This window comes from Maniola jurtina, chromosome 19 (assembly GCF_905333055.1).
Source record: "Maniola jurtina chromosome 19, ilManJurt1.1, whole genome shotgun sequence".
Classification (NCBI taxonomy): domain Eukaryota; kingdom Metazoa; phylum Arthropoda; class Insecta; order Lepidoptera; family Nymphalidae; genus Maniola; species Maniola jurtina.
Window position 1 is genome coordinate 3,000,937 of NC_060047.1, and position 26,320 is coordinate 3,027,256.

The 26,320-nt window shown below is 36.7% G+C and overlaps 2 protein-coding genes across 2 annotated transcripts in view; one reads left to right on the forward strand and one right to left on the reverse strand.

Moving 5' to 3' along the window:
* Positions 1–8,388, reverse strand: part of LOC123875034 (senecionine N-oxygenase-like) — a 26,115-nt gene extending 17,727 nt beyond the window's left edge. Inside the window, exon 1 of the mRNA XM_045920680.1 lies at positions 8,085–8,388. Within this exon, the coding sequence (XP_045776636.1) occupies positions 8,085–8,171 (87 nt within the window). The 5' untranslated portion in view covers positions 8,172–8,388. The remainder of the gene's footprint in view (positions 1–8,084) is intronic.
* Positions 8,389–10,836: 2,448 nt separating this feature from the next.
* On the forward strand, positions 10,837–26,216 carry LOC123875009 (helicase SKI2W). The gene is made up of 21 exons (XM_045920628.1): positions 10,837–10,993; positions 11,068–11,241; positions 11,555–11,813; positions 12,270–12,437; positions 12,716–13,017; positions 14,383–14,495; positions 15,123–15,354; positions 15,737–15,920; positions 16,360–16,497; positions 17,105–17,219; positions 18,259–18,385; positions 19,068–19,172; positions 19,736–19,892; positions 20,321–20,465; positions 20,991–21,313; positions 21,401–21,529; positions 21,959–22,091; positions 22,753–22,927; positions 23,341–23,784; positions 24,261–24,413; positions 25,012–26,216. Exons 1-21 carry the CDS (start codon positions 10,952–10,954, stop codon positions 25,156–25,158), a joined length of 3,765 nt encoding a protein of 1,254 aa, XP_045776584.1. The 5' UTR covers positions 10,837–10,951; the 3' UTR covers positions 25,159–26,216.
* Positions 26,217–26,320: the final 104 nt, after the last annotated feature.

Genomic DNA, 26,320 nt, shown 5'->3' on the forward strand with positions numbered 1-26,320 from the left:
TCGGATTTTGCTAAAAGTGCGTATTTCGATTTTTTACAATTTCCCGAAAATCTTGAAATTTCCCTGAAAATGGGGTAATTTTTTTCCTCCAATCTATACCTCGAGCCTATACGTACAATCGCTTCATAAAAACCGAATCGCTCCGATGTTGCCAACTTTGAGATATTTAACTTTTAAAATTGCGTTTTTTCGTACCTCGAACAAAACGGCCGCCATGACAGCCGCCATCTTGAATTTTTAAAAACCACTCCCGTTCTGTCAAAATACAGGATAATCGTGGGCGAAACCAAAAAAAATAATTATCCTCGATTACCCCGTCTCGGATCTGTGGCGCCGCGGTTCGGGGTCGAAAAATCAAAAATTTTAAAACGCTACGGCTCGGCCGCCATTTTGTTTTTCCAATTTTTTCCACATTTTCTTTTAGTCATTTACTACTTTCTTCAAAGTTTGCAAAATTCAACAAAATCGGTTGAAAAACAACGGAGCTGCAAAAATCCATTCGGCCGCCATCTTGTTTTTCCGAAATGTCATAATTTTTCCCCAGAGGGTTCCCGAAACCGAACACAACTCCCCTACATCACTATATCATTTTCCTTCTCTTTCTAGGAGAACAATTATGTCAATGAGTGAGTCAGTGAGTGAGTGGTAATCGAGCTATATATAGTATAATTATAGTAGTCGTTCATTATTTATTAAAATATTATTAAAATATTTGCACGCCATCGCATGGCAAATGTGGTGATACTAAAATTGTAATATCTTTGTTAACCTGCATTTAGAGCAAATAAATGATTGATTTGATTGGTTCACTTTGGTAATAGTCAGATTGTCATCAGTAAAATTGATATTGGTCGATGTATCGTAAATTATTGTTTCGGTGACAAATATTTTTATTATCTATTTATCTTTGAACAGAATGGAATAGAATGAAATGGAATGGAATACAATGATAAATTTTTATTCCTGTAAACTTTTAGGTAAACTTCAAAGTGTTTTTGGATGGTCAGAAAAATTTACCACTGGTTCGGAATGCCGATCCTACGTTTTCTAGGGTTTCGTACCTCAAAATGAAAAACGGAACTCTTATAGGATCACTTTGTTGTCTATCTCTCTGTCTGTCGTGTGTGTCAAGAAAACCTCTAGGGTACTTCCCGTTGACTCAAAACCATGAAATTTGGCAGGTAACCTAACTGCGTAATTTTGGGTAGTTTTTTTAATCGATAAAGAAAGTTTGCGACATTGTTCAATAAAAAATTTGGATTCCAACTCCTCAACCCTGATGTTGCAGGGGACCTGACTACTAAAGCTAATGGGATTTAAAAAGTGTCGATTATTAATTGATATTGAAGGTATCTATACCAAGTAAACACTTTGTCGTTGGCCTCAACCCTGATGCTGTAAGAAATTGCATTCCTAAATCCTGGTGATCCCTCGGGATTTGAAAAGGATCATCCGTTTAAATATTCTTACGTGATACAGAAACAAGTTGCATCCCGGGGACGGGCTATTACGGAGAGGCAACTTTTGTTCTGGGAAATGAAAGGATCGGGATTTTTAAAAACCTAAATCCACGCGAGCGAAGCTGCGGGCATTAGCTAGTTGTAAATATATTTAGAAGCTACTATAAGATAATAGATAAGGTACTTATTTCCTTATATTTTTATTGTATGGCAGCGCGCGGTTTTAAATTATAAATTGCACGTCCTGTCCTTTTCTGTAATACATTTTTTTCTCAATATCTACCGCTTTATCTCATAGCAAGAGTCCGTAAGACATAATACAGTGAAAATAAGCAAAATATACAATTTTTGCAGTTTCCACGTCAGTACCTGTCGAATTTTTCTAACAGTGTAAGCAGCAGAGCTGAGTTTACCATCAAGTGTTGATATGTGGGTGTTCCATAGAAGCTTTGCATCTAACATTATACCGAGAAACACGGGGTTCTCCTTTATTTTCAACATATGATTATTTATCAATGAATTTATGTCATTTAAGGTCCTGGTTTTGGGCAGTGTGAATTCAACACACTTAGATTTCTTTGCATTTGGAAGTAAATTGTTAGCAATAAATCAGAGAGTGACCTGTGATATGGCATTACATATAGTATACATTGTCAAAAATTATAATATTAAAGCTGTGCGTATTGCGTGAGGAATAGGTTGCAAGAGAGTTGCAACTTGCAGGGTTTGATGCATGCGCTATTGCCAGCAAACATGAGACATATTTTTATCTACAGGCAACGTCTACGCATAACGGTAGGTAACGCATACGTCTAACGCAAGTTGAAATGTATTTAGTTAGACCTATCGACAAGTTTGGAGTTGGGTGCAGTCTAAATGTGGCCCGTGTGTTTAGACTGTCAGTTTCTGTCAGTTTCACGTGTCGTCCCCCGCACTTCACCACCCCGCTTGCACAAATCGAGACAGCACGAAATTTTCAAGATTTCTGGGTGTAATTTCTGGTTTTCGTAGTTCCCACATAATTATAACAATATAAAATATATAACGATAATTTTTTTACTACATAATATTCATTAAATTTTCTAGGTCTGTGGTTTTTCCAAATTTCATTAAATTGCTTCGTTGTCTAGAAAAACGAGCACAAAGTTGGGCCTTTTTTTAAAGAAAAATACAAATCTTTGAGCCCCTGTAATTTTAAAACTACATATTTTTAGAAAAATCTAAAACACCACAGACACAGATATTAGTTTCTAGACTATGTCTGCAAAATTTCATGGACTTTGGTTGCTTAATATTCAAATGAAATGGGAACTACGATTGTATGGAGTAAGTGACGGAGAGAGCTCTGTTAAGTAAGCTGCCACTCCAGCTTGCTAATAGTTTGAGCTATGTCAGTGACCTTGGTTCTCCTGCGGATCTCCTCATTTCGGATCTTATTCCTCAGGGAAACTCCTTACATAGCCCTCTCCATAGCTTGCTGAGCGACTTTGAATTAGTGGACAAGGCCGTTTGAATAGGTACTGATACTGAATCCACGTTTCAGCACCATAGGTGAGGACGGGAAGGACGCACTGGTTAAAGACTTTCGTTTTCAGGCACTGAGGAATTGACGATGAGAAGACTTGACTTAATTTCCTAAAAGCTTCCCAATCTAGCCGAATTCTTCTGTTGGCTTCCTCGTCGAAATTATAAGAACAGTGTAATTTTTTTTTTTGTTGAAGTATTATTAAAATGTAGGTATGTGTTCCACTGAATAAATGGAGTTTTTAGTGGAAAAAACCGGCCAAGTGCGAGTCAGACTCGCGTACTGAGGGTTCCGTACTCGGGTATTTTTTCCAACATTTTGCACGATAAATCAAAAACTATTATGCATAAAAATAAATAAAAATCTGTTTTAGAATGTACAGGTAATATTATGATACCCCACTTGATATAGTTATCTTACTTTGAAAACTGTGAAACACATTTTAATGTTTTTTTAAATAATGTAACCACAAATTCGCGGTTTTCAGATTTATTCCTGTATTTTTGCTGTAAGCCCTACCTACCTGCCAAATTTCATGATTCTAGGTCAACGGGAAGTACCCTATAGGTTTCTTGACAGACACGACGGACGGACGGACAGACAGACAGACAGACAGAAAAGTGATCCTATAAGGGTTCCGTTTTTCCTTTTGAGGTACGGAACCCTAAAAAGTAGATAGTAGATATCTACCAGGAAAATCATGCAGGCTAACCCGCAGGCAGAATGATTTTATTAGTACCTATAGGTACATAGAAGTCAATGATTATGAATACGAAAGTTCAACGATAAATTGCAGTTTATTATCATTACGCAAGTCGTAAACCCATACTCACATACTAAACCGGTTTATTTCCAGTTTTGAAAGATAAATAAGTATTGGGAGAATATATTTTTTATCTTCGTTCAAGATCGATCATCATGACAGAGTACATATTCCACCTCCAATCGGAACCCAATTTCGAAGTATCATCAATAATCCTTTGAAATGGGCAGTTTATAACAATAGAGTGTTTGGTGGGGGGCTTCGGCCGTGGCTAGTTACCACCATACCAGCAAAGCCGTGCCGCCAAGCGATTTGGCATTCCCGTAAGTATGATGCCGTGTAGAAGCCAAAGGGGTATGGGCTTAATAAAACTGCCACACCCCTGCCAGGTTAGCCCGCTTCCATCTTAGACTGCATCATCACTTACCACCAGGTGAGATTGCAGTCAAGGGCTAACTTAAATCAGAATAAAAAAAAACCCTTAATTTACAGAAAAATGCATTTAGAAAGTGATTTATTTCGTGAAGGTATTTACTAATGAGCAGATTATGAATTTGATAAAGAGAATTTATTATTGAAAACCTACTTTTTCTAGGCATCAAATTACCATATCAATTAAAGAAACACATGCAACTTCCTCATGCACGTACCTCCCTATATCTAAGACCGATCGTATCTAGAATCGTGATGACCGATGAGGCAACAAAGCCTTTGCACAAACATGGAGAGACACGCAAGCCGGTTACGAAACGCTTCCCGTATCGCCTTGAGCTGGGCAAGTTGCCTCTTACAGTGTGTCACGAGATGCAGAATATACGAGTACTTAGACATATAACTTGATATGTACAGGAAATACAGGCTTTCGGTCTAAGACTTTAATCGCATCCAACGCCCTAGATTTTTGACTGAGGGAAACCAAGCCGGAACTTTAGATCAGTACCATTACCTACCTAAAGGCCCGCGCAAAATACAAGTACGTCTGCGCGCGACTGATGCGCCACAGATTCGTATAACGATTTGCTTCCTCGTTTCTAATACACACTACTAGAATATAGAATGCCCTTCCGGCTTCCGTTTTCCCCGCTAGCTATAATATTGATAACTTCAAAAGAATAGTGAATAAGCACCTTCTAGGCAGGTGCACTCCATCTTAGGCTGCATCATCTCCTACTGTTTGGTGGGAATGCAGTCAAGCGCAAACCTTCTTAGTAAAAAAATAGCTTGACAGCTTTTCTACTAGTTTTGGTCCACTATGGTCACAGTAAAAGAAGGACACAGTAGTTCAACGCCTTTGATCTCGTGGTCGACGACTCTTCAATAATAGGTTCCAGAATTACTGGAGCCATCTCGGGTCGCTCCTTGGGCCTTCCTTAAAGCATGATAGCTCTGTCTAGGCGGCTTCGTGGAACCTCTGTAGGTAATCCAATCTTTAATAATCTGATCCTTTATAATCTTCGGTTGCATTACATCAACTATATAACGATATCGATGCTGAGATTCACTTCATCGAATCGATTGATCGCTTTACGTCAGAAAGGTTATCAAACTTGAATGACGCATTTTGGGGTTTCTCAGATGATGCATTTGATTAAGTAATTCTACGAAAAACATCCAAAATAATATTATAATCCTTCAAAGCTGACTAATATCAAATTAACATTTATTTGCGTAATGTAAAGTTTGCAGAATTCCAAAAAGTGTCGTTTGTACATAAATAAGCGATTCTACTTATATTTATTGTGGCACTCAAATTATTGTTTCTGTTATTCCTATTGCGTAATGTGAAGTTTGCAGAATTTCAGAGTTTCTCGTTTGTACATAAGCGACTCTACTTATATTTTTTTTGGCACTCAAATTATTATTATTGTTTCTGTTATTCCTATACAAAATAAATAGTTGGCCAGGTAGGTAGGTATAAGACGCGCAAAAAAAGTAATCCAATCCGAAGTTGTAACACAGTGGACTGCGCAAGTAGTAATATCATAGACTAAACATTAAGTAGGTACATAAGCTCGTTTGAGATCTATTTTTGTACGATGACACAGACCGCAGTCTCATATAGTACAGCCTTCTCAGGATGACTCGTGTTCAGACTGGACTTCTTGTTTTGCGCGCCCTGTTTCTATCTAGTAAGGGTACTGGTCAATAAGCCAGTAAAGTTTTCACAATAAATTGGATTTTTAATTTACGAGTAGGTACTAACCCAACCCTAGGTAGATATACTTATTTAATTTAGGCTCGCGTACAACAGTTAGGTATAGGCGAGGTTTGCTTGCAGCTGCAATCAGGAAACGATTAGACTCATTTCCTAATTTCAGATGCATTTACCTCCCGTACTTATAAAATATGTACTTATAATTAATATTATCAAAGTTTTTTTCATTCCTCCTAACTAAATAAAGAGTTCATAATTCTACAAAAACTATAGTGTAGTAGTAGTAAATTCCTATTCCGTTGCAGCATAAAATTTTAGAAAATTCCTTATCATTTTATTACTAGGTAGGTAGGTATGTTATACAGCGTCATTGATAAATCATATCATAATTTATAACGTGTTAACCGTATCCATACTATTTTGATCTGATATTTACATAAATGGTGAAGGTGTATGGACCGTATACATTTTCTTAATTTTCACGGCAGCCATTTTGAAAATTTTATTATTTTTTATTATAACCGCAATAGAAATACATATTCTGTAACAACGTCTGCCTTTTACGGTTCACGAGATACAACCCGCTGACAGACAGACGGAGGGATGGACGGACGAACGGACGGATCGACAGCTGAGGCTTTAGTAATACGGTTCCGTTGGCAGTTTTTGGGTACGAAACCCTGTTAAAGAATGCGTACTTATATCTACAGGCTTTGTTACATATGAAATAATAAGTCGCCTAAGTGAAAGGATATTATTGTAATTTGTAATGCGGCACTACCTGCTCGCATATTATAATATCATACGGACCACATACTGACATAACGGAATAGTAACGTTATGGCATTATTATATACCTGCGCACGCTTTTACTTTAATAACTCTTGATGTTGGTGATTGTAGTGAATTTCACGCTGACTTGTGTCGGATTTGAATCACAGATATGGGCCTATTGGACTAAGAGCCATCGAGGGCCAGACCTTTGTTATTTTATAAAAGCTGAGAGTTTCACTGCGCATTGTCTCTTAACACAGGGAAGAACGATCAGCTACTATGAAGTTTGGATCATGGTCGCTTTGTGAGATAACAGATATATAAATTATTTTTTTGACCTGTAGCCTCCATGATCCAAACTTCATAGTCGCTGATCGTTCTTCTCTGTATTGAGGGCAATTATACACAGTGAAACTTTTATAAAATAGCGAAGGTCTGGCACTCGCTGGCTCCCTCTCTATAATTCAAGTAAATGGGAACGCTACAATTATTATTATGCTGTTCGATTGCGGAAAAACTGCATCAATCATTATTACAATCTCAATTGTTGATCATTATCATAATCCCAGTTGTTGTGATTAGCTGAATTTCACTAATTGACTCAAAACTCAAACTCAAAACAATTTTTTGATTGTTATTATTTAGTCGTGGAATGTCAAGGCATTTCTTAGGCAAGTTCCAAATTACTCATAAACAATAATTACTTATTGTCCAATATTACCACCTACCTACTTAGTTGTAAATGCTATATAGGAACAAGTTATCGATCATAATTTTGTTGAAAAATTCTTTCGCAATAATTAATACAGTAGACACAGTAGGTAAGAGTGATGCCAATCTAAATCAAATCTGTATAATTAAAATGAAAAGCTGACTGACTGACTGATCTATCAACGTACAGCTCAAACTACTGGACGGATCGGGATGAAAGTCAGCAGATAAGTAGCTACCTATTATGTCTTAATGTAGGTAAACAAATCACCATAGACCTATGGTTTTTTTTTTAATGTAAGCACCTTTATCTAAGCACCTAATTTTTAATTCACTAGTGACTTCAAATTCTTAGTAGTTTTAAAAAGCAGATTCTCCTTTTCAAAGTCACGTAGGTACAAGTACTGCACGATTTTTTTTAAATAATAACGAACTCTACATTTAATATTAATAATCTCTCAAACTGGATTAGCTCCAAATTAATAAGTACCTCAAAATAATCTCCATAACTTTTTAAAGAATTCTATAACATATAGCTAATCGGTTTGTGTGGCGATTACATGATTATTTCTTTGGTTTTTCCATGGGTTTCCCTTAATTAGAGGTTCATAACCTTTAGAGCTCACTCTAAAGAACATTAAACCTATATAAATTTGTAGTAAATACATTAAAAATCTTGATAAATAAAAAACTCACCAAAGATAATCCATCAGATGTACCAATAAATATAATATTTAAACACAACAAGAAAACAGAAGTCCGCAAAATAACTGATAGCGACATTTTTCACAATTTTCCACTTGAAAATATATAACAGTAATAAACTATTTCAAAAATGCAAGAATTCACATCGAATTTTTTTTTGTTTATTTTTTTAAATCTTAATTCAAGGCACGGGTCGTAGGTAGGACTCGTATTCGTTTGTCGAACGGCCGAACACCGAATGAGGCTGTGCCTCGGTGAGGGCTGTTCGAGGGACCAGCCAACCTTGGCAATCAAGGCCCACTGATTCATATACAGGCACCTATCACTATTCTTGAGGTTAAAAAAAACGATCAACGCTTTTGTGTGTGGATAATTATGTTTTTACTTATCATTTATTGTCTGTTAGTCATTGATTTTTTCCGCATGTTATACTACCTTAATAAGCGCTACCTATACCTACAAAAAATATTAGTCTATACTAATATTATAAAGAGGAAACCTTTGTATTTTTGTATGTTTGTATTGAATAGGCTCAAAAACTACTGGACCGATTTCAAAATTTCTTTTACCATTACTTAGAGGGATTCTTCCGAATCCGTATAGGCTATATTTTATCCCGGAAAATAAAATAAAAAATAAATAAAATAATAAGCCATTTATTTCCAAAATAAATTATGTACAATTAATTTTTCTAAGTAGGTACATCATTACATAATTTTACTGTCTAGTTAAATTTATATTTCCTTATTATTAAAACACATTATAATTACATATTTCGAAAAGTGAATAAAGACAAAAAGTTTTTGTCTTTATTCACTTTTCCCGGAAAATAGATAAAATAAATGTCCACCCGTGCGAAGCCGGGACGGGTCGCTAGTTTATTATAATAGGTATAATATCGATTTGTTTTTCCAAGTAATATCGCTTTTCCCATAAGTTGTCATTAGGTATTTTTTCATTCTTTTTTCAAGATAGGTTTTGAACACGGAACTCTGTAATAAAGTCCATAATAATAAATTACATATTATTAACTATGAAACGTTACCTGGAACCATGATCAAACCAACGCCGGTCCACTACTGATGACGGATCTCCTCTCAGAATGAGAAGGGTTTGTCCATAGTCCACCACGCTGGCCAAGTGCGGATTGGCAGACTTCACAATACATACCCTTGAGAGCACATTATGGAAAACTTTTGGGCATGCAGGTTTCCTTTCACCGTTATTCATAGCTTTTTTTTTTTTTTTAAAGCACATAATTCCGAAAAATTTGAGGTGCGTGCCCGCGATTGAACTCCAGACCTCCTGAATAAAAGGTGGACGTCTTAACTACTACGCTATAACAGTACTTATATTATACGCTATAACTTTTTTCTTTGGTATCTACCTATTCGTTTTATAACTGACCAAAGTTTTTATTAGATTTTTTAAACCTGGCTTAAATTAAAATAATTTTAAGTGCTTATTTACTTACTTATTTTCTACGTCATCCACTATATTAATTACATACGGTGCGATGGCGTTGAGATCTAAAGTATGCGGGAGTCGACGGAAGAGCATTTTCAAACATTTCCCTTTTCCGCGTAACAAAGTGATGCTTCCGTTAGCTAGAGCACGCTAGAGTAAATAAAATAATTACACACGTAAAATCGTTTATTCTATGATCTTATACGTGAGATTCGAACATACGAACTTTTGAATTCGAGTTTGTTTTATTTTTTGGTTTGGCTAACTTGGAAAGGGTATAGTAATTTTTAACCCCACCCCCATATCGGTTTCTATACGGCATCGTACCGGAAAACGCTTGGCAGCACGGTTTTGCCGGTAGGGGGGTGAGTACCCACGGCCGAAGCCTCCCACCAAACTAGACCAGAGACAATTTAAAAACTATTTCCCCCCATGCCGACCCACAGGCCCACCCACAGCTCTCACTATGGCGCCAGGGAAGTCATCAAAATCCCTCCATCCTCCAAATTAAAATCTTTGAATTTTATCTATAATTTTTAAGAGATGTTCCAAAATAAATAACTATGAATAATTCATAGTATTATGGAAATAATAGGAACGTTTTTAAACTATGATCTAATTTCACTGACTGAATAAAAAGATATGAAATTAGTTTTTTTTTTTTTTTTTGTACAGAAAAAAATAATCCTAAATAGTGCATTTATAAAGACATCTTTAATTATGTACATAAATATTCCAGTGCTATGTAACTTAACTGGGCCCAACATTGTGTAAATACAGCTGTCAACTAGAGATTGACACAACCAAAACCAATGACAAATTCGTCAATCGTTTTGTACAATCGCGAACAAAATCGATACTACAAATCACCATAAAAATTAAATTAAATTGTTTTTGAAACAGTAAAGAAAACTGTTTATTAATCCTATAATACTGACACACCTTTTAGAGAGTTTATTTAGAGTTGTCTGTCGTGGTAATGATACCATGAAAACAAAATCGATTTGTAATCCGTTGTCCGGACTTCGTCTGTGTTGGTGTTAGCTGGCGGGCGTGCTCTGCCTTTTTGGAGTGTTTTTTTTTTGTTAAAACTGACTAAAAAGCGCTCTAAAAGGGTGTTGTGCGTATGTCGGCGAGTGCCGGCACAGACGGGGTCCATACTTGTATATTTTAACTACCTAACTTGTTACAAATAACAACAAACTTGACATTGGCTAATCTTTGTAAAGCCAGAAGAGAGAGAAAAAAAAAATCCGTTGTCCTAGCGGTTGTCCCTAACTAAACTTCAAAGTTGATAGGTACGTCAATTTACCAAAAAACATAAACATTGCATAATAACCTCAAATTTTACAAAGAAATCATAAAATAATCCATGAAATCACTCCCGTAAAATGTCGCTAGAGCTTGAAGATGAAGTTTTTTCAGACCTTAAGGTATACAAAGTAATTTTAAGACCTTTATAATGGATAAAAACATAGGATCTAATACTTGCTTCAATATGTTTCAGTCGCCGCCTATTTTCGAAGATTTAAGCGAAAGAGTGAAAAATTATTTGCTGAAACCTGAAAGACTGGCCATCCATAAATGGGAGAGATCACAGACACACTGGCATAGAACTACTGATATCGATTCTTTGTTTAAAATCGACGATGATGATTTAGGGCTTGATACTACTTTAGAAGTAAGTACAGATCGTTATTCTTTCTAATAGGTTAGAGTGGTCAAAAGATCCTTCTTCTAAGCTGCCAACTAAGTATTAGATAGGTACTTGTATATTTTTTGTAATAATTTTCAATTTATTTTCTCTATCCAAAATTACCTAGAAGACCTACCTTTGTTTGCTACCTATTATTTTATTAAACATTTTTCTCTTACATTCTATTCTTACTAGAGTTACTACTATTTCAAGTTTTTTGTTGTGCTATAAAGAATTTTCATCCATTTGTACAAAGTACTACTACTATACCACATCCTATGTGTACATTCTATAACAGGTTGTCCGAGACCCTCTTACGGGTGAAATTATAGGCTTAGAAGAGGTAAGTATACCAGTCGAAGATGACGAGGATAGTCTCTCAATGTCCCGAGCGCCACTCCCTCCCAGCCAGGCCACCCGGGGGAGCACCATGCAGAATCCCTTCTTACCGGCTGGCTTTGAGGAGGAGTTGCAGCAAATGCTGGACGAAGCGGCTAAAATTGGGGAGACATTGATAGATTTGGAGGATGATGAACCTGGAAAGTTCCTTGGAGAAGGTATGACTATATTATTTGGTGTTTAAAAACAAACCATATTGTTATTTGTTCCAGTAAAATACACTCATTAACTTTGTATATATAAGCTAAGTATAAAAATCTAATTACCTTATTTTTAATAGCATAATAATTATTATTTTTTCATTCAATCAGAATCTATTTTGTATACCTGACATATTTACACCAAGCAAAAATGTAAAAGTTATTATATAAAATAATAATTTTACATTTTACACCACATACTTATTTTCTTCAAGTAATATAATGAGTTTGGTAAATCAGAAAATTGATGTCATCATCATCAACAACAGATAGACATCCTTTAGATCTCTTTCTTTGTGGCATGTGGAAGTCTCTAGACTCTAACTTTTAGTCTAGAGAATTCCACACACCACAATCTTGTGCCGCCTAAAATTCAATTGTGATAAAATAATACACAATAATACATTATTTCAGAAATTTTAACAACTGCGCCGGGTGCAAAAGAAAGTGTTGTTTTTGCTAATGATGGCATGACATTGCTCAGTGAAGTGAACAAAGATGCACCTCAAGAACAAAGTGAAGAGGTTGAACAAATTGATATAAACTTGGAAGAAGTTGTGGAAAGCCATACACATTTAGCAGGTAAATTATAGTAATATAGTCAATGTGCCAGCAACTTTTTCCTGTGGATCTAAGTTTTTTAAATATCATGTGGGAACTCTTTGATTAGCTGGGATAAAAAGTAGCATATGTCAATCTCTGGGATGCAAGTCATCTCAGTCCCTTTTGTTAAAACTCAGTCAAGTGCAAGTCTAACACACACCAATGGTTCAGTCCAACCATAGTTGGATTTTTCTGTTTTTTTTTTTTTAAATTTGTTGTTAAAAAGATTTGATTTCAAAACAAAACCCTATATTCAGGTCTTTGGCAAGATGATAATGAACAAGAAGAAACTAAAAAGCCCAAACCAAAGAAAGTGCACATCGAAATAGAACAAGACCCAGCCGAAGATAACTTCCTAGAAAGCACAGTCATACATCCTCCTGTGGAACTTCCCGAGATACCAGTTCTAAACATTACCAACTCTGCTGCCAAAATGGGAATCACTTCTACGGAGTGGGCGGAAATGATAGATGTTTCTCTACCTGTACCAGACTTCAGAGAGAAAATAAAAGATATGGCGCATACATATCCTTTCGAATTGGATATTTTCCAGAAACAGGTACTAATTGGGACAAAGGAAATTGTGAGAATCATCATTATTCCATTGCTGGCTCACTACTGAGCACGGGTCTCCTCTTGGAATGAGAAGTGTTTGCCCATAGCCCACCACGCAGACCAAGTGTGAATTGGCAGACTCCACACACCCTTGAGAACATTATGGAGAACTCTCAGACACGCAGGTTTCCTCATGATGTTTTCCTCCTTCACCATTAAACAAGTAATATTTAATTGATCCAAACGTAAATAACTCCAAAAGTTAGAGGTGAGTGCCAGGGTGGAATCTCCGACCCTCCAAATAAATAAATAAATCTTCATTAACAAAAGATATTGTTTACAAGCTTTAGTGTGCCTGCATCCTGGTGAAAAATAGGAGACTAACGTCTTAACCACTAAAGACTAAACTATCACTGCTTTTGTGTGATACAAGTAATCATAATGTTGTAGGAATTAAAACCGAATAAGAATCTGGTTTGTAAGGTGCATAACTGAGTAGACTCCTGCGGTAGTGGAGGGGTGCGGGAGGGTGAAAGTTGTCACAAGTTGACCAATCACTGAGCTCTCGCGTTACGTCATCACACCCCTTCCGCACCGCTTCACTACCGTAGGAGTCTACTCAGTTATGCACCTTACAAACCAGATTCTTATTCGGTTTTAATTACTACAACATTATATAGATGATAATACCAGCTGTGCCCGCGACTTCGTTCGCGTGGAATAGTGACTTTTCGCGCTTTATATAGCCACGGACGCTCAGGCGCGAGGCGCCGTGATTCTTTAAATTGACATAACTTTTTTATTTATGAACCGATTGACATGAAATAAACACTAAATCCTAAGTGAAGCTTACTACAATATATTAGTGAAAACCGTATCTAAATCGAATAAGCCGTTTCTGAGATTAGCGTGCACAAACACACAGACAAACAGACAAAAAAAAAATTAATTACAATTTCGGGTTCGGCATCGATATAATAACAACCCCTGCTACTTTTTTTTTATATATTTCCATTGGACAGACACCACTTTTCTACAATTTTATTATATGTATAGTAGTATTTTTCTACAATTTTATTATATGTGTAGTAGCCTACTCAGCATGCGCTATACCTTTAGCACATTATATTATACTAGCTGATGCCCGCGACTTCGTTTGCGTGGGTATAGGTTTTTTAAAAATCCCGTAGGAACTCTTTATTTACCGAGATAAAAGTAGTTTATGTGTTAATCCAGGGAATCTCCGTTCTAAATTTCAGCCAAATCCGTCCAGTCGTTTTTGCGTGAAAGTGTAACAAACATACACACATACATACACACAAATTTTCGCCTTTATAATATTAGTGTGATGAATTAATTACTTTCACAGGCTATATTGAAGTTAGAGGAAGGCCATCACGTTTTTGTCGCGGCGCACACATCGGCGGGCAAGACTGTGGTGGCTGAATATGCTATTGGAATGTCAAGAAGAAATTGCACCAGGTATAAGCACACTAACCATGAGGTTATCGTTGTTGGGGTTCCGTAGCCGGAGGGTGCCTGCGGGACCCTAATTACTAAATCTCCTCTGTCCGTCCGTTTGTTTCTCTACCTGTCTGTCAGCGGGCTGTACCTATAATAATATATAATCGTATTAGGTAGAGACAAGTAAATTTCAGAAAGAATATTTGTAAATATATTGTGTCTAATTTTAAATATCGAATAAAGTCAAAGTCAAAATCATTTATTCAAAGTAGGTACAATTGTACTCCTTTTGAGGGTCGACAGTGTTAAACTTGTACGATAAAGTGGTGATAATTAATTACGTTACTTAAAACTAAAGCTAAATATTATATCTTTGTTGAAATAGCTGATGCCCGTCGTCAGCCGATGATCATCTGCGTGGATTAAGCTTTTTGAAAATCCCATGAGAACTCTTGGGATTTTCCGGGAAGAAAGTAGCCTGTGTGTTAATCCAGGGTACAATCTATCTCCATTCCAAATTTCGGTCAAATTCGTCCACTAGTTTTTGCGTGAAAGAGTAACAAACATACATACACACACACATTCGCCTTTATAATACTAGAGTGATGTTTTTAATTTGCTGAGACTAAAATTTGTACATTTAAGGGCAATCTACACATCACCAATAAAGGCTCTGTCAAATCAGAAGTACAATGATTTCAACAAAACTTTTGGCGAGGTTGGCCTACTGACTGGCGATCTTCAAATAAACGCCACTGCCTCTTGCCTTGTCATGACAACGGAGATCCTACGCTCTATGTTGTATTGTGGCTCTGACGTAACCAGGGATCTAGAATTTGTTATCTTCGATGAGGTCCATTATATTAATAATGCTGAGGTAAGGGAACCTTAATTTTTTTTTCAATTGACAAAATCTTTAACTGGAGAATTTAGACGTTTGGTCAGTTTTATTATAAGCATTCTGCCAAAGTTATCCCTCAGGATATCTAAAGATTGAAAAATCTGACAGAAAATTCCCAATGCAAGTCATTTTACTAACTCCATACAACAAGTAGAATTTTAATTCAAAGTATTTGACTTCGCTTACAAGCTTTTTTCCAGCTAGCCTCCTGTTTCAGCATAATTAACCATCCTGTATGCTAACTTAAAACTAAAGCTACGACGATTCCAAGCGCGCCCTAGTTTGAGAAAAAACGGACAACAAATTATTTGTTGGACATTGGTAAATAAGTATTTTACTTTTCTTTATACTATTTTAGCGTGGTTACGTATGGGAGGAAGTATTAATCTTGCTGCCAGCTCACGTCAGCATAGTGATGTTAAGTGCAACCGTACCCAACACGCTACAGTTTGCAGACTGGGTGGGCCGTACCAAGAAACGAAAAGTGTACGTGGTGTCTACACCTAAACGACCTGTGCCGCTTTGCCACTATCTATACACAGGTATGTCAGGAATTTTTAGAGTCGATTTAAGATATTGCGGCGTGATTGAAGGACAAACCATTAATCTACACACTTTTTCCACACACGAGGATTTTATTTTCTGAGATGATCTACAGCCGTCTCCATTTTTCTCATTCAGCCATTTTCCTTAGGAATTATTAAATAGTATTCCAAAATTCGTAAAATCCACGTCCGCTTTAGTTTTAAGTTTGTTGACCAGTTTAAATTATCGATTTAACTAAAAAAGTACTTAGCTTAAACTATGTCAAATCGCCTGTTTGCGACTACAACGGTTATTGCATGAACTTTATATTTGAGAAATAACACGTTGTAGTATATGACGTCACATCTGAATTTCATACAAGCTCCCATACTAAGCGAGCGTTTGATAAGAAGTCACTGATTTGACTTGTAGTCATCATCCATGTAATATTTTTAGGTTCCGGTGGCAAGTCTAAGCACGAAAGATTCCTAGTAGTCGACCAAGAAGGTAACTTCCAATTGCGCGGATACAATGAAGCAGTGGCCGCTAAGAAAGCCAGAGAGAATGAGTACAAGAAGAGTTTTGGACCTAAAGGTACTATTGATTTGATTTAAATTCTACACAGTTTGAATTCATTTCCTTAATTAGACGTGTATTTTATTACGAGGTATTACCACAGAATACTTGGTAGTAACTTGCATTAGTGAAATCTCACACCGCAAAGACGTTAACATAAATAGCGACTCTTGTTACGACGCAATAAAGTGCAATTCAGCTCGCACAACACTGCAACATAAGTTTTACAAACGTTTCTCTTTCTATCTCGTATATCTCTCTCTGTCTCTTAAGATATCGAAGTGGATCGTGAGCCGCCGGCGACTCGCGCCGCCGCACAGGTTATGTGACTAAGTGCGGCCGACTATTACTTCATACTTTCTAAAAAAATTGGTCCCATTCCTTGCAGATTTGAGGTACATTAGATCTTTGGAAATAGAGATTTTTTTAACTATGTAGAATTGCGCTTGATTGCAATCACGCCAAATGATGATACAGCCTAAGGTAGAGCGCGCCTGCCTTGAAGATGCCTACTCATTTTTCTGTTGAAGGTTTCAATATTATAGCTAGCAGGGAAAACGGAACTCCTTAAATAACAGGTGATTTTGTTCATCTGTGTAACATGAGTTTCTTGATTGTTGTACAGGTGGCAAACAGTTCGGGAACCCGAAGGCGGAGCAAACTATGTGGGTTGCCTTTATTGACCACCTTAGGTCTAGTGACAAGTTGCCTGTGGTAGCCTTTACTTTGTCTCGTAATAGGTGAGTTTCATTTTATTTTTAAATAGCGCAGCTAAGAAACACACGCACCACACAATTACACACATACACACCCACACACAAATACTCACACATACACATAGTATAACCAGCGCAAGTAAGGGTTTCTTGCTTTAGTAAGGGTAACTGCGCGTGTCAGCCTAAGGATACGCCTGTTTTAGGATCCCATTCCATTTTTCAAGGCCTATAGACCAAAATAACTAAAAATCTCGCGCTCGCTACCCTATTATGTGTTCTCTAATTCTCACTTATGTATTTTAAAACTTCGTTCTAAAACTTCAGCACTGGATCTGCTCTTTGTTATTCGATTACGACAGCAATTCGATTCGTTGGCAATGGACAGGGCACATAATTCGAAAAACCATAGATGTTGAGATCCCAAGATGCTAGCGAAGAAGGTGCTAGAATGGCGACCTCGCACCGGGAAGCGCAACTTTGGAAAACCCCTTACCCCTAATAACCTTATAGGTTTTGATTTCCTTGATGGGTCTTGACAGAGAGACAACGAAGTGATCTTAGGGGTTTCTTTTTACTCTCAAGATACGGAAGCTTTAACAGGGCTCTCTCCGTCACTCGTTTCATACAATCGTAGTTCCAATTTCATTTGAATATTAAGCAACTAAAGTCCATGAAATTTTGCAGACATATTCTAGAAACTAATATCTGTGTCTGTGGTGTTTTAGATTTTTCTAAAAATATGTAGTTTTAAAATTACAGGGGCTCAAAGATTTGTATGAAAATTTTTAAGACCGCGTAACTTTGAAACCGAATATTTTAACAGAAATCTGGAAAACCACAGACATAGATATTAGTTTCTAGAATATGTCTGCAAAATTTCATGGACTTTGGTTGCTTAATATTCAAATGAAATTGGAACTACGATTGTATGAAACGAGTGACGGAGAGAGCCCTCTTAAAACAAGTGAGCGTAATGTGATTGTTGCTAAACCAAACTATTGCAACCTGTGTATTATTATGTTGTTAATATATTATATTACTAATGTTGTGTTTCGTTTCAAAGATGTGACCAAAACGCCGAGAGCTTGCTGTCGGTAGACTTGACGACGGCAAAAGAGAAGAGTCACATACGAAACTTCTTCTCCAAATGTCTACAGCGTTTAAAAGAACCGGATAGACGGTTGCCTCAAGTAAGTGTATTTCCTGTCCTTGACTGCCAGTCAACTCAAAAAACCGGCCAAGTGCTAGTCAGACTCGCACACTGAGGGTTCCGTATTCGGGTATTTTTTCCAACATTTTGTACGATAAATCAAGAACTATTATGCATTAAAATAAATAAAAATCTATTTTAGAATGTACAGGTAAAGCCCTTTCATATGATACCCCACTTGGTATAGTTATCTTACTTTGAAAATTGAAACACATTTTTTTTTAATGATGTAACTACAAATTCGTGGTTTTCAGATTTATTCCTGTATTTTTGCTATAAGTCCTACCTACTTGACAAATTTCATGATTCTAGGACAACGGGAAGTACCCTATAGGTTTCTTGACAGACACGATGGACAGACAGACACACAGACAACAAAGTGATCCTATAAGGGTTCCGTTTTTTCTTAGGGTTTTAGGTAGGTACGGTACCTACCTAAAACCCTAAAAAAAGTCAGTGTGAGTTGGACTCGCTCACGGGTTCCGTTCTATCGTATCAGAAATTATACTTTTTGATGTTTCTGTGTGTAACCACAAATTAAAGGTTGGTAAAAAAATTTAAATAATTGTATACAAGTAAATTAAGCTTTTGGTTCCTTGTATATCATGGAGTTCCGCAAAGTAAGACCTGCTTCTATACAATATTTGAAATAACTTTGGCAGGTAATTCGACTGCAACGTGTATTGGAGAATGGCATCGGCGTTCACCACAGCGGTATTTTGCCTCTGCTTAAAGAAATCGTCGAAATGTTGTTCCAAACTGGTCATGTAAGTTTACATTAAAATTTAATCCAGAATAAAGAAAATTCTAAAAAAAAAAACAACTCATTTTTCCTTCTTTTTGCTTTAAGCTGAAATTATAGAGCGCTTTTGATCTTTGATTAGACTTAAGATAGAGTTAAAACGAGACAGATTTACAATTCTACATAAACTGGTCTCTTTCCCTCTTGAATAACAAGCAGTTAAGGTTACATTCCGGTTACCGTAAAACTTTCCCCACCAATAAGAATCATTCACAAGTCTTTATTCATATCTCTACCTTTAACCTTATTCATCTTTATGATTAAGGTTAAAGGTAAAAAGGTCTAAAGTTAACAAACTCGGATAAACTATTTATTTATTGATAGTCAAAGTTTAGCGATAATCGTAACGTAAGTCCAGTTGCATACTAGGCGGTTAAACTCAGGTATTTTTAGTGTGAAACATAACTGCGTGGTTTAGTTTTCTAGATCTAAAGTTTTCTTGCCAAGACCCGGGTTTACAGACAGACCATGTATTTCTTCTTCAAAGTTAGATTCAGCTACTTTGATCATAGCTAACATTGTGAACAGGTAAAACTTCTATTCGCGACGGAAACTTTCGCAATGGGCGTAAACATGCCGGCCCGTACCGTGGTATTCGATGATATAACAAAATTCGACGGCGTACAGTCCCGCAGCTTGGCGCCGGCTGAGTACATACAGATGGCGGGCCGCGCTGGCAGGCGAGGTATAGTCAATTTACATCTGCCCATCCTAATATTATGAATACGAAAGTGTATCTGTCCGTCTGCTAGCTACTCACGGCCCAACAGTTCAACCGATTCTGACGAAAATCAGTACAGAGTTAGCTTATATTCCGGGAACGGATATAGGCGCCTTTTTATACCGGAAAATCAAAGAGTTCCCACGGGATTTTTAAAGGCCCATCCGTGTAACTAATTGATGACTCCCACATTCAAAATTCATTTATTTACGTTTTACGTCCGTGTCCAATCACAGAAATTCATATGTGTACCAAATTTCAACTTAATCCTTTCGGAGCAAATTGGCTGTGACAACAGACAAACACACAAGTGATCTTATAATAAGGGTTCCATTTTTTCATTCGAACACAAATTAACAGCTTTGTTATCATCCAGCCTGTTATATCCTTAGGTCTTGATGACACGGGCACAGTCATTATCCTATGCAAGGAGGGAGTGCCTGACCAAATGACGCTAAAGGGCATGATGTTGGGTACTCCGCACAAATTGTCCTCGCAGTTCAGGCTTACATACGCTATGATACTGAGCTTGTTACGGTAAGACCTTTATTAATTCATTAAACTATGAAGTTTTGATTTCAAAAAGAGCAGATTTGAATGATGAAGCTGTATGACGAAGACATTTTCCTCCAGTGGATTGCCTCTAACGACAGTATTGGTACCGAACCAGTGGTAGATTATTTTGACGATTCAAAAGCAATTGTAAAAGTTTAATTGAATAAAAATATTTAGAATTTTTTTAATTTTGAATTGCAATGATAATTCAACAAAAAAGCACTCTATTTTTGTATTAAATTAAATTTTCATGGGCAATTTATGGAATCATATAATTATCTTGCAATGTCTTATTTGAACTTAAACTCTTTTCATTTTACTGCAATAAAATTTAAACGTTATTTGTCAGTGCAAAAGATTCATTTGTCCGTAGCCAAAAATACATTTATCTTTTATATCTATAAGACTGCGATCACAAATTGTGTACCATTATCGTGTTTTATACTACTTGGGATGCCAAACTGGCGTTAGTCTATAAAACGATAACAAACTATAGGTTGTTTTCAGGGTTGCCACAGTATCAGTAGAAGGAATGATGCAGCGTTCGTTCCGAGAGTTTCACCAAGTATGCCAAGCAGACAACTACCGAAAACAGTTAGAAATTGCCGAAAAAGAGTATTCCGAAAAATGTAGTACGCCTTTATCGTCACATTTGACACCCCTAGCCACATTCTACGATACTGCGGTGGCTTATATCGAAGTTTTGAATGAAATAATGCCGATTCTATTAAACCAGCCCAAGGTTGTGAAGGAGTTTGTGCCAGGAAAGGTTCTTATACTGTCTGCGGGTCCTTATATCAATCAATTGGGTGTTTACTTAAGTGGAAACGGTAATTTTTTTAATGTCTATATAATTTAAATTTTAAAACAGGTGCTTGATTTGTATTTGTATGTTATAAATGTCTTAATAATCGTAGGTCCCCGTCTGACGCCATACAAAGTCTTAGTACTGAACACGGCGGAAAAAGACACGGCACGATACAACTTCGATGTAGACGACAACTGGTACAGAATGCTGAGCTTCTCGGCGACTTACGACAATATAGGTAGAACGCTATAGATATGCATCTTTCAAAGCCAAAACAAATTATGTTTCACAATAAGTATAATGAACAGAAAATTTTCAAAATAAATTGGCCCATTTTAAAAGATTTACTTACCTTGTTGCCTTTACTGCACCTACTCAATCCATGGAAAGAAGTTAGAATAGCCACAGACTATTGACACAGACAGAATGACAGAGCCATAAATCGCAGTGGGCGTTAACCAGTTTGAGTCAACAACCAATCACAAACGAAACTATGTTTGCGCGAATGTTTTTTGAAAATAATTTCGAATCGAATTTTGAATGTTTTTGAAAACATGTTTGTGATTGGTTGGTGACTCAAATTGGTTAACGCCCACTGAGATTTTTGGTTCTGTCATTTGTATGGGATTACGTGACGGAGAGTGTGCTATACTATATTAACTTCTAGGTACCGAGGAAAGTACAATGGATCACACGATCTTGTGCATCGCACCGAAGAACGTGGTGGCGCTAACTAAAATGAATCTTAAGATAGACCACAGCATCATCATACAAGACTGGGAGAAGAGACAAATGCCAAGGTAATACAGATACAGAAAACGGGACTTCCTATAGCAATATTTATTAAATGTGCTATATCCTTAAAGTAAGGAATATCCTATAGGTATCCTTGATGTTACGCATCAACGGAATCCATATACGTTACGTAAAAATAGCGTAGGTACGCTCCGTTTCTTGGGTTCTTTGGTGCATCTAAACTTACATTATTCGCTCGATATGACGCACAATGCGTTAAAACTAAGAATAGAAATGACTTTCCGTCATATTATAACGGTTAGATGTCACAATAATACACAAGATGTACAAGCATATTTCCAGGTTAGATTCTAACCTGGAAATATGCTTTGATTCTGTAGTACAATTTTTATTTATTTTCTATTTCATCTTAGAAGGCATATTACACTGCCTAATTCCGTTTGACGCAACCTCTGAACTAAACTAAATTGACAGGTCTAAATCTAGTGCTATCTTTTTCCGCACGAGCAATATGAAAGAAATAGCAACACATTTAGACCTTTCATTTAAGTTCAGAAATTGTGTACAATAAACTTAGCCAATTAAAACGAATCCAGTTTCAAAATAAGGCAATTGAATCAAAACGAAGAAGTCTTCTATACTTTTTAAACTTTGATCGACACGCATGAAGTCGCGGTTAAAAGCTAGTGAAATCTATTGATCCAGGTTCAAAGATGCTCCGGTGGGGTCAACTTGCGCAAGCGCAGTTCAGGAGTTGTCGCGAATTTCTCACGCGGTCAGAACTGGTGCGACCACCCTCGACCGGGTCAGCCTTACACAGTCCCTCGCTATATCTACCGGGGAGATTTTACACTCGCTCGATAAAATGAACAAGTTGAAGGTAAGTAAATGTATTCCGCCAAATGAACTGTAAATTACAAATTTTATAGCGTCTTTGATTTTAAATGACGAGTTTTAATATTGCACTTACAAAATTTACATGCATTAATATTATTTGAGAGTCACGAAAATATTAATTGTACTACATAGTTAAGGTTGATATTGACTGATGTTCTATTTTTTGTCAAAATATCAAGTGACGAAGAAGAATTTTGAAATTTCTTGTTTAAGATCCGCTCTTCAGTTGCGTGCGAATCGCAGTGCGAAACCCCGTGTATGGCGCGAAACAGCAGCGTGAATGATTGTTCATATTCATGGACTTTCGCGCTACGATTCGCACGCAACTGTAGAGTTAGCGTAACGTGTTAAGATTTTCAAACTAAAAAAAAATTATAATTTCAAAACGTTTTTCAGAACGAACTAGACGCCCAAAAGAAAGCCACCGACATCGCAAACTTCAAAAGCGAATTCGCGATCGTTTACGAGCGAAAACAAGCTGAGAGAAAACGCGATAAGTACAAACGCTTACTTTCATTCGAAAACCTCGCTTTGTACCCCGATTACCAAAGGAGATTACTAGTTTTACGAGAGCTTAACTACATAGATGAACACGACAGCGTTATTTTGAAAGGCCGAGTCGCGTGCTGTATGGGAACTAATGAGCTGATAATATCAGAGCTGGTGTTTCGGAATGTGTTTACGGATAAGAGTCCGGCGGAAATTGCCGCTTTGTTGAGCTGTTTTGTGTTCCAAGCGAAGACTAGGTCGGAACAAGTGTTGACAGATAAGTTGGCGGAAGGAGTGAAGGCTATTGAGCACATCGATGAGGAACTGGCGGCCATCGAAGCTAAATATTTGGTGAGTTCATACGGGTTAGAGGTGACAAAATCCATACTATAGATACTAAGATTATAAATTCGAAAGTGTGTCTGTCTCTTTCTGTCTGTCTGTCTGTCTGCTAAGTTCACGGCCTAACTGCTGAACCGATTTTAATGAAAGGTACAAACTTGCACACATCCCGGGGAAAAACATAGGCTACTTTTTACCCCGGAAAATCAAAGAGTTCCTACGGGATTGTAAAAAACCAAAATCCACGCGGGCGAAGCTGCGAGTATCCTCTAGTATAGTATAAAACACTGACGCAGGATAAAGGAATAAGCAATTCACCCATATTACAAGCCATTTAAAGTACCTTCGGCTACTCTATGATTTTCTCACGCATATTAATACATCCAATGCGTATGTATGGACATTGGTATATTAAGCCCTTTTGTATCTACCCCATCCCACCTTAGTGGTTAAAAATTAAAGTTTATTTATTGTTTTTTATTCAGGTGGGTCAGTTCGAGGGTCAGCCAGAGAGGTTGAACTTCGGTCTAGTGAGGGTGGTATACGAGTGGGCTCTGGAGAAGCCCTTCGCTGAGATAGTCGACTTGACTGACGTGCAAGAGGGCATCATTGTGAGGTGCATTCAACAGCTACATGAGGTAAGAACTAAGAACTCGAAATACAGGCAAACTCTTATGTGCAAGACGCTACTCAAACGTTCTGATTTTCACTCTACCCGTACGGAACCCTAATATCCAATAACTGCAATTTCTTGCTCTCTCATTTACCCATAGTGAGCGAGATAGAATAGAATAATATATTATTATTATTCAAATAAACTTTGACAAGTGGTTTTGAATCGTCAAAATAATTTGCCACTGGTTCCGAATGCGGTTCCTACCGAGAAGAACCAGCTAGAAACTCGGCGGTTGATATTTTCTAATATGATCAGATATTATACCTACTAACTAAACATGATTCAATGCTAGTTTTAGTTGTAGTTTGTAGTTAGTGGTTTTAGTGGTTTAGTATTTTTCAAACCCGCAATGTATAGCGTGCAAAACTCGGGTCATTACTCAATACCCCACCTACGACGCGGCATTGACTTCCAGTGGCCTAATTACGCAACGTTCGTTTAGTATCAGTCAGATGTTTCATTTGTACTATATAGAGAACTTTTGCTAGAGTTCTGGTTACACCCTGTATAATTCGCTTCGCTTCTTCAGCTATACTTCACGGTTTCTGTTAATTCCACAGCTTCTAGTAGACGTGAAAGACGCGGCAGTAGCCATCGGCGACCCGAAGCTGCAGGCCAAGATGATGGAAGCGTCTACCGCCATCAAACGGGACATAGTCTTTGCCGCCAGCTTGTATACTACGCAACGAGAGACTGTTATTTCATAATATCCAGAGAAGCTTTAAAGGTGGAAAGGCAGTTTTTAAAACTGCTGAAAATGATATGACTAATAATAATAATTATTCTGTTGTACACATAAAGTAACATATTCTGTTGTATACAATCTCTAAAATAAAGTAACAGTGGGGTGATTCACTAACCCAGTGTCTAACACTGCATGATAGTCACCGAGCTTATTTGACATTGGTGCATTTCTACTTTGCTGCCTTATTGAGTAATATTAAAATTATTTATTAAAAGAAAACCTTTAATGGATTAAAAATAAATGTCAAATGAGTTTGATGGCTATCAATCCGTGTTAGACACTGAGTTAGTGAACCAGCCTAGCCTAAATATATTGCTATCCGTTTCATAATGATCAATAGAAGCAGACGTTACTTTGCGGACTATACCATGATATACAAGAGAACTATGCTTGTGGTTCCTTCCTTGCCTTTCATAGTCCTGCGAAAATGGATAGCACTATATTTAGATCCATTAATTTAATATTGTAGTTTTATTGCAAATAGGGACTGATTTATTTTAACTATTTATTTTTTAAACAGATTTTTTGCATGTATTTTAAGCATTTATATCGCATATGTTTTGTCTCTATCGTACACTTACAAACATCAATGTATTGATTTCTCACTCACTCGAGAAACAAATTTCAAGTTAGCCCTTCCCTGTAATCTGACCTGGCGGTAAGTGGTGATGCAGTCTGATACAAGCAGGCTAACTTGGAAGTTGGAAGGGCGAAGGCCATAATTTATTTGGAGAAATATACCTAAGTACTAAACAATAATTTTGCATAATAATATAACATAATAAAATAATAATAAAAAAAAGTTAAAAGAATAAAGAAAACCGTTTTTAAACTGAATTCCTGTATTTTATGTTTTGTATTGTAAGATAAGAATATTTTAAAGTTATAAGCTTTTTAAACGAGTGATAATAGTAAGGTAACATAATAATTTTGCATATGTGTTTGTGTTCATTGTTAAGTAACGTAACATAATAATTTTGCATAATGTCTTTGTGTTTATTATTAAAGAAATAAAGAAAACCATGTTTTATATTCATTTCTTAGCCTTATTTTATATTACAAGATACTATCCTACCAGCGAATTTTACTGTATTGAATAAATTAACTGCTATCTAAGCCTGACA

Coding starts and splice junctions, on each gene's coding strand:
- LOC123875009 (XM_045920628.1), top strand. CDS start 10,952: ATGTCGCTAGAGCTTGAAGATGAAGTTTTTTCAGACCTTAAG. Junction 14,496..15,122: donor TCAAGAAGAAATTGCACCAG/GTATAAGCACAC, acceptor TGTACATTTAAG/GGCAATCTACACATCACCAA. Junction 21,530..21,958: donor GGCGACTTACGACAATATAG/GTAGAACGCTAT, acceptor ATTAACTTCTAG/GTACCGAGGAAAGTACAATG.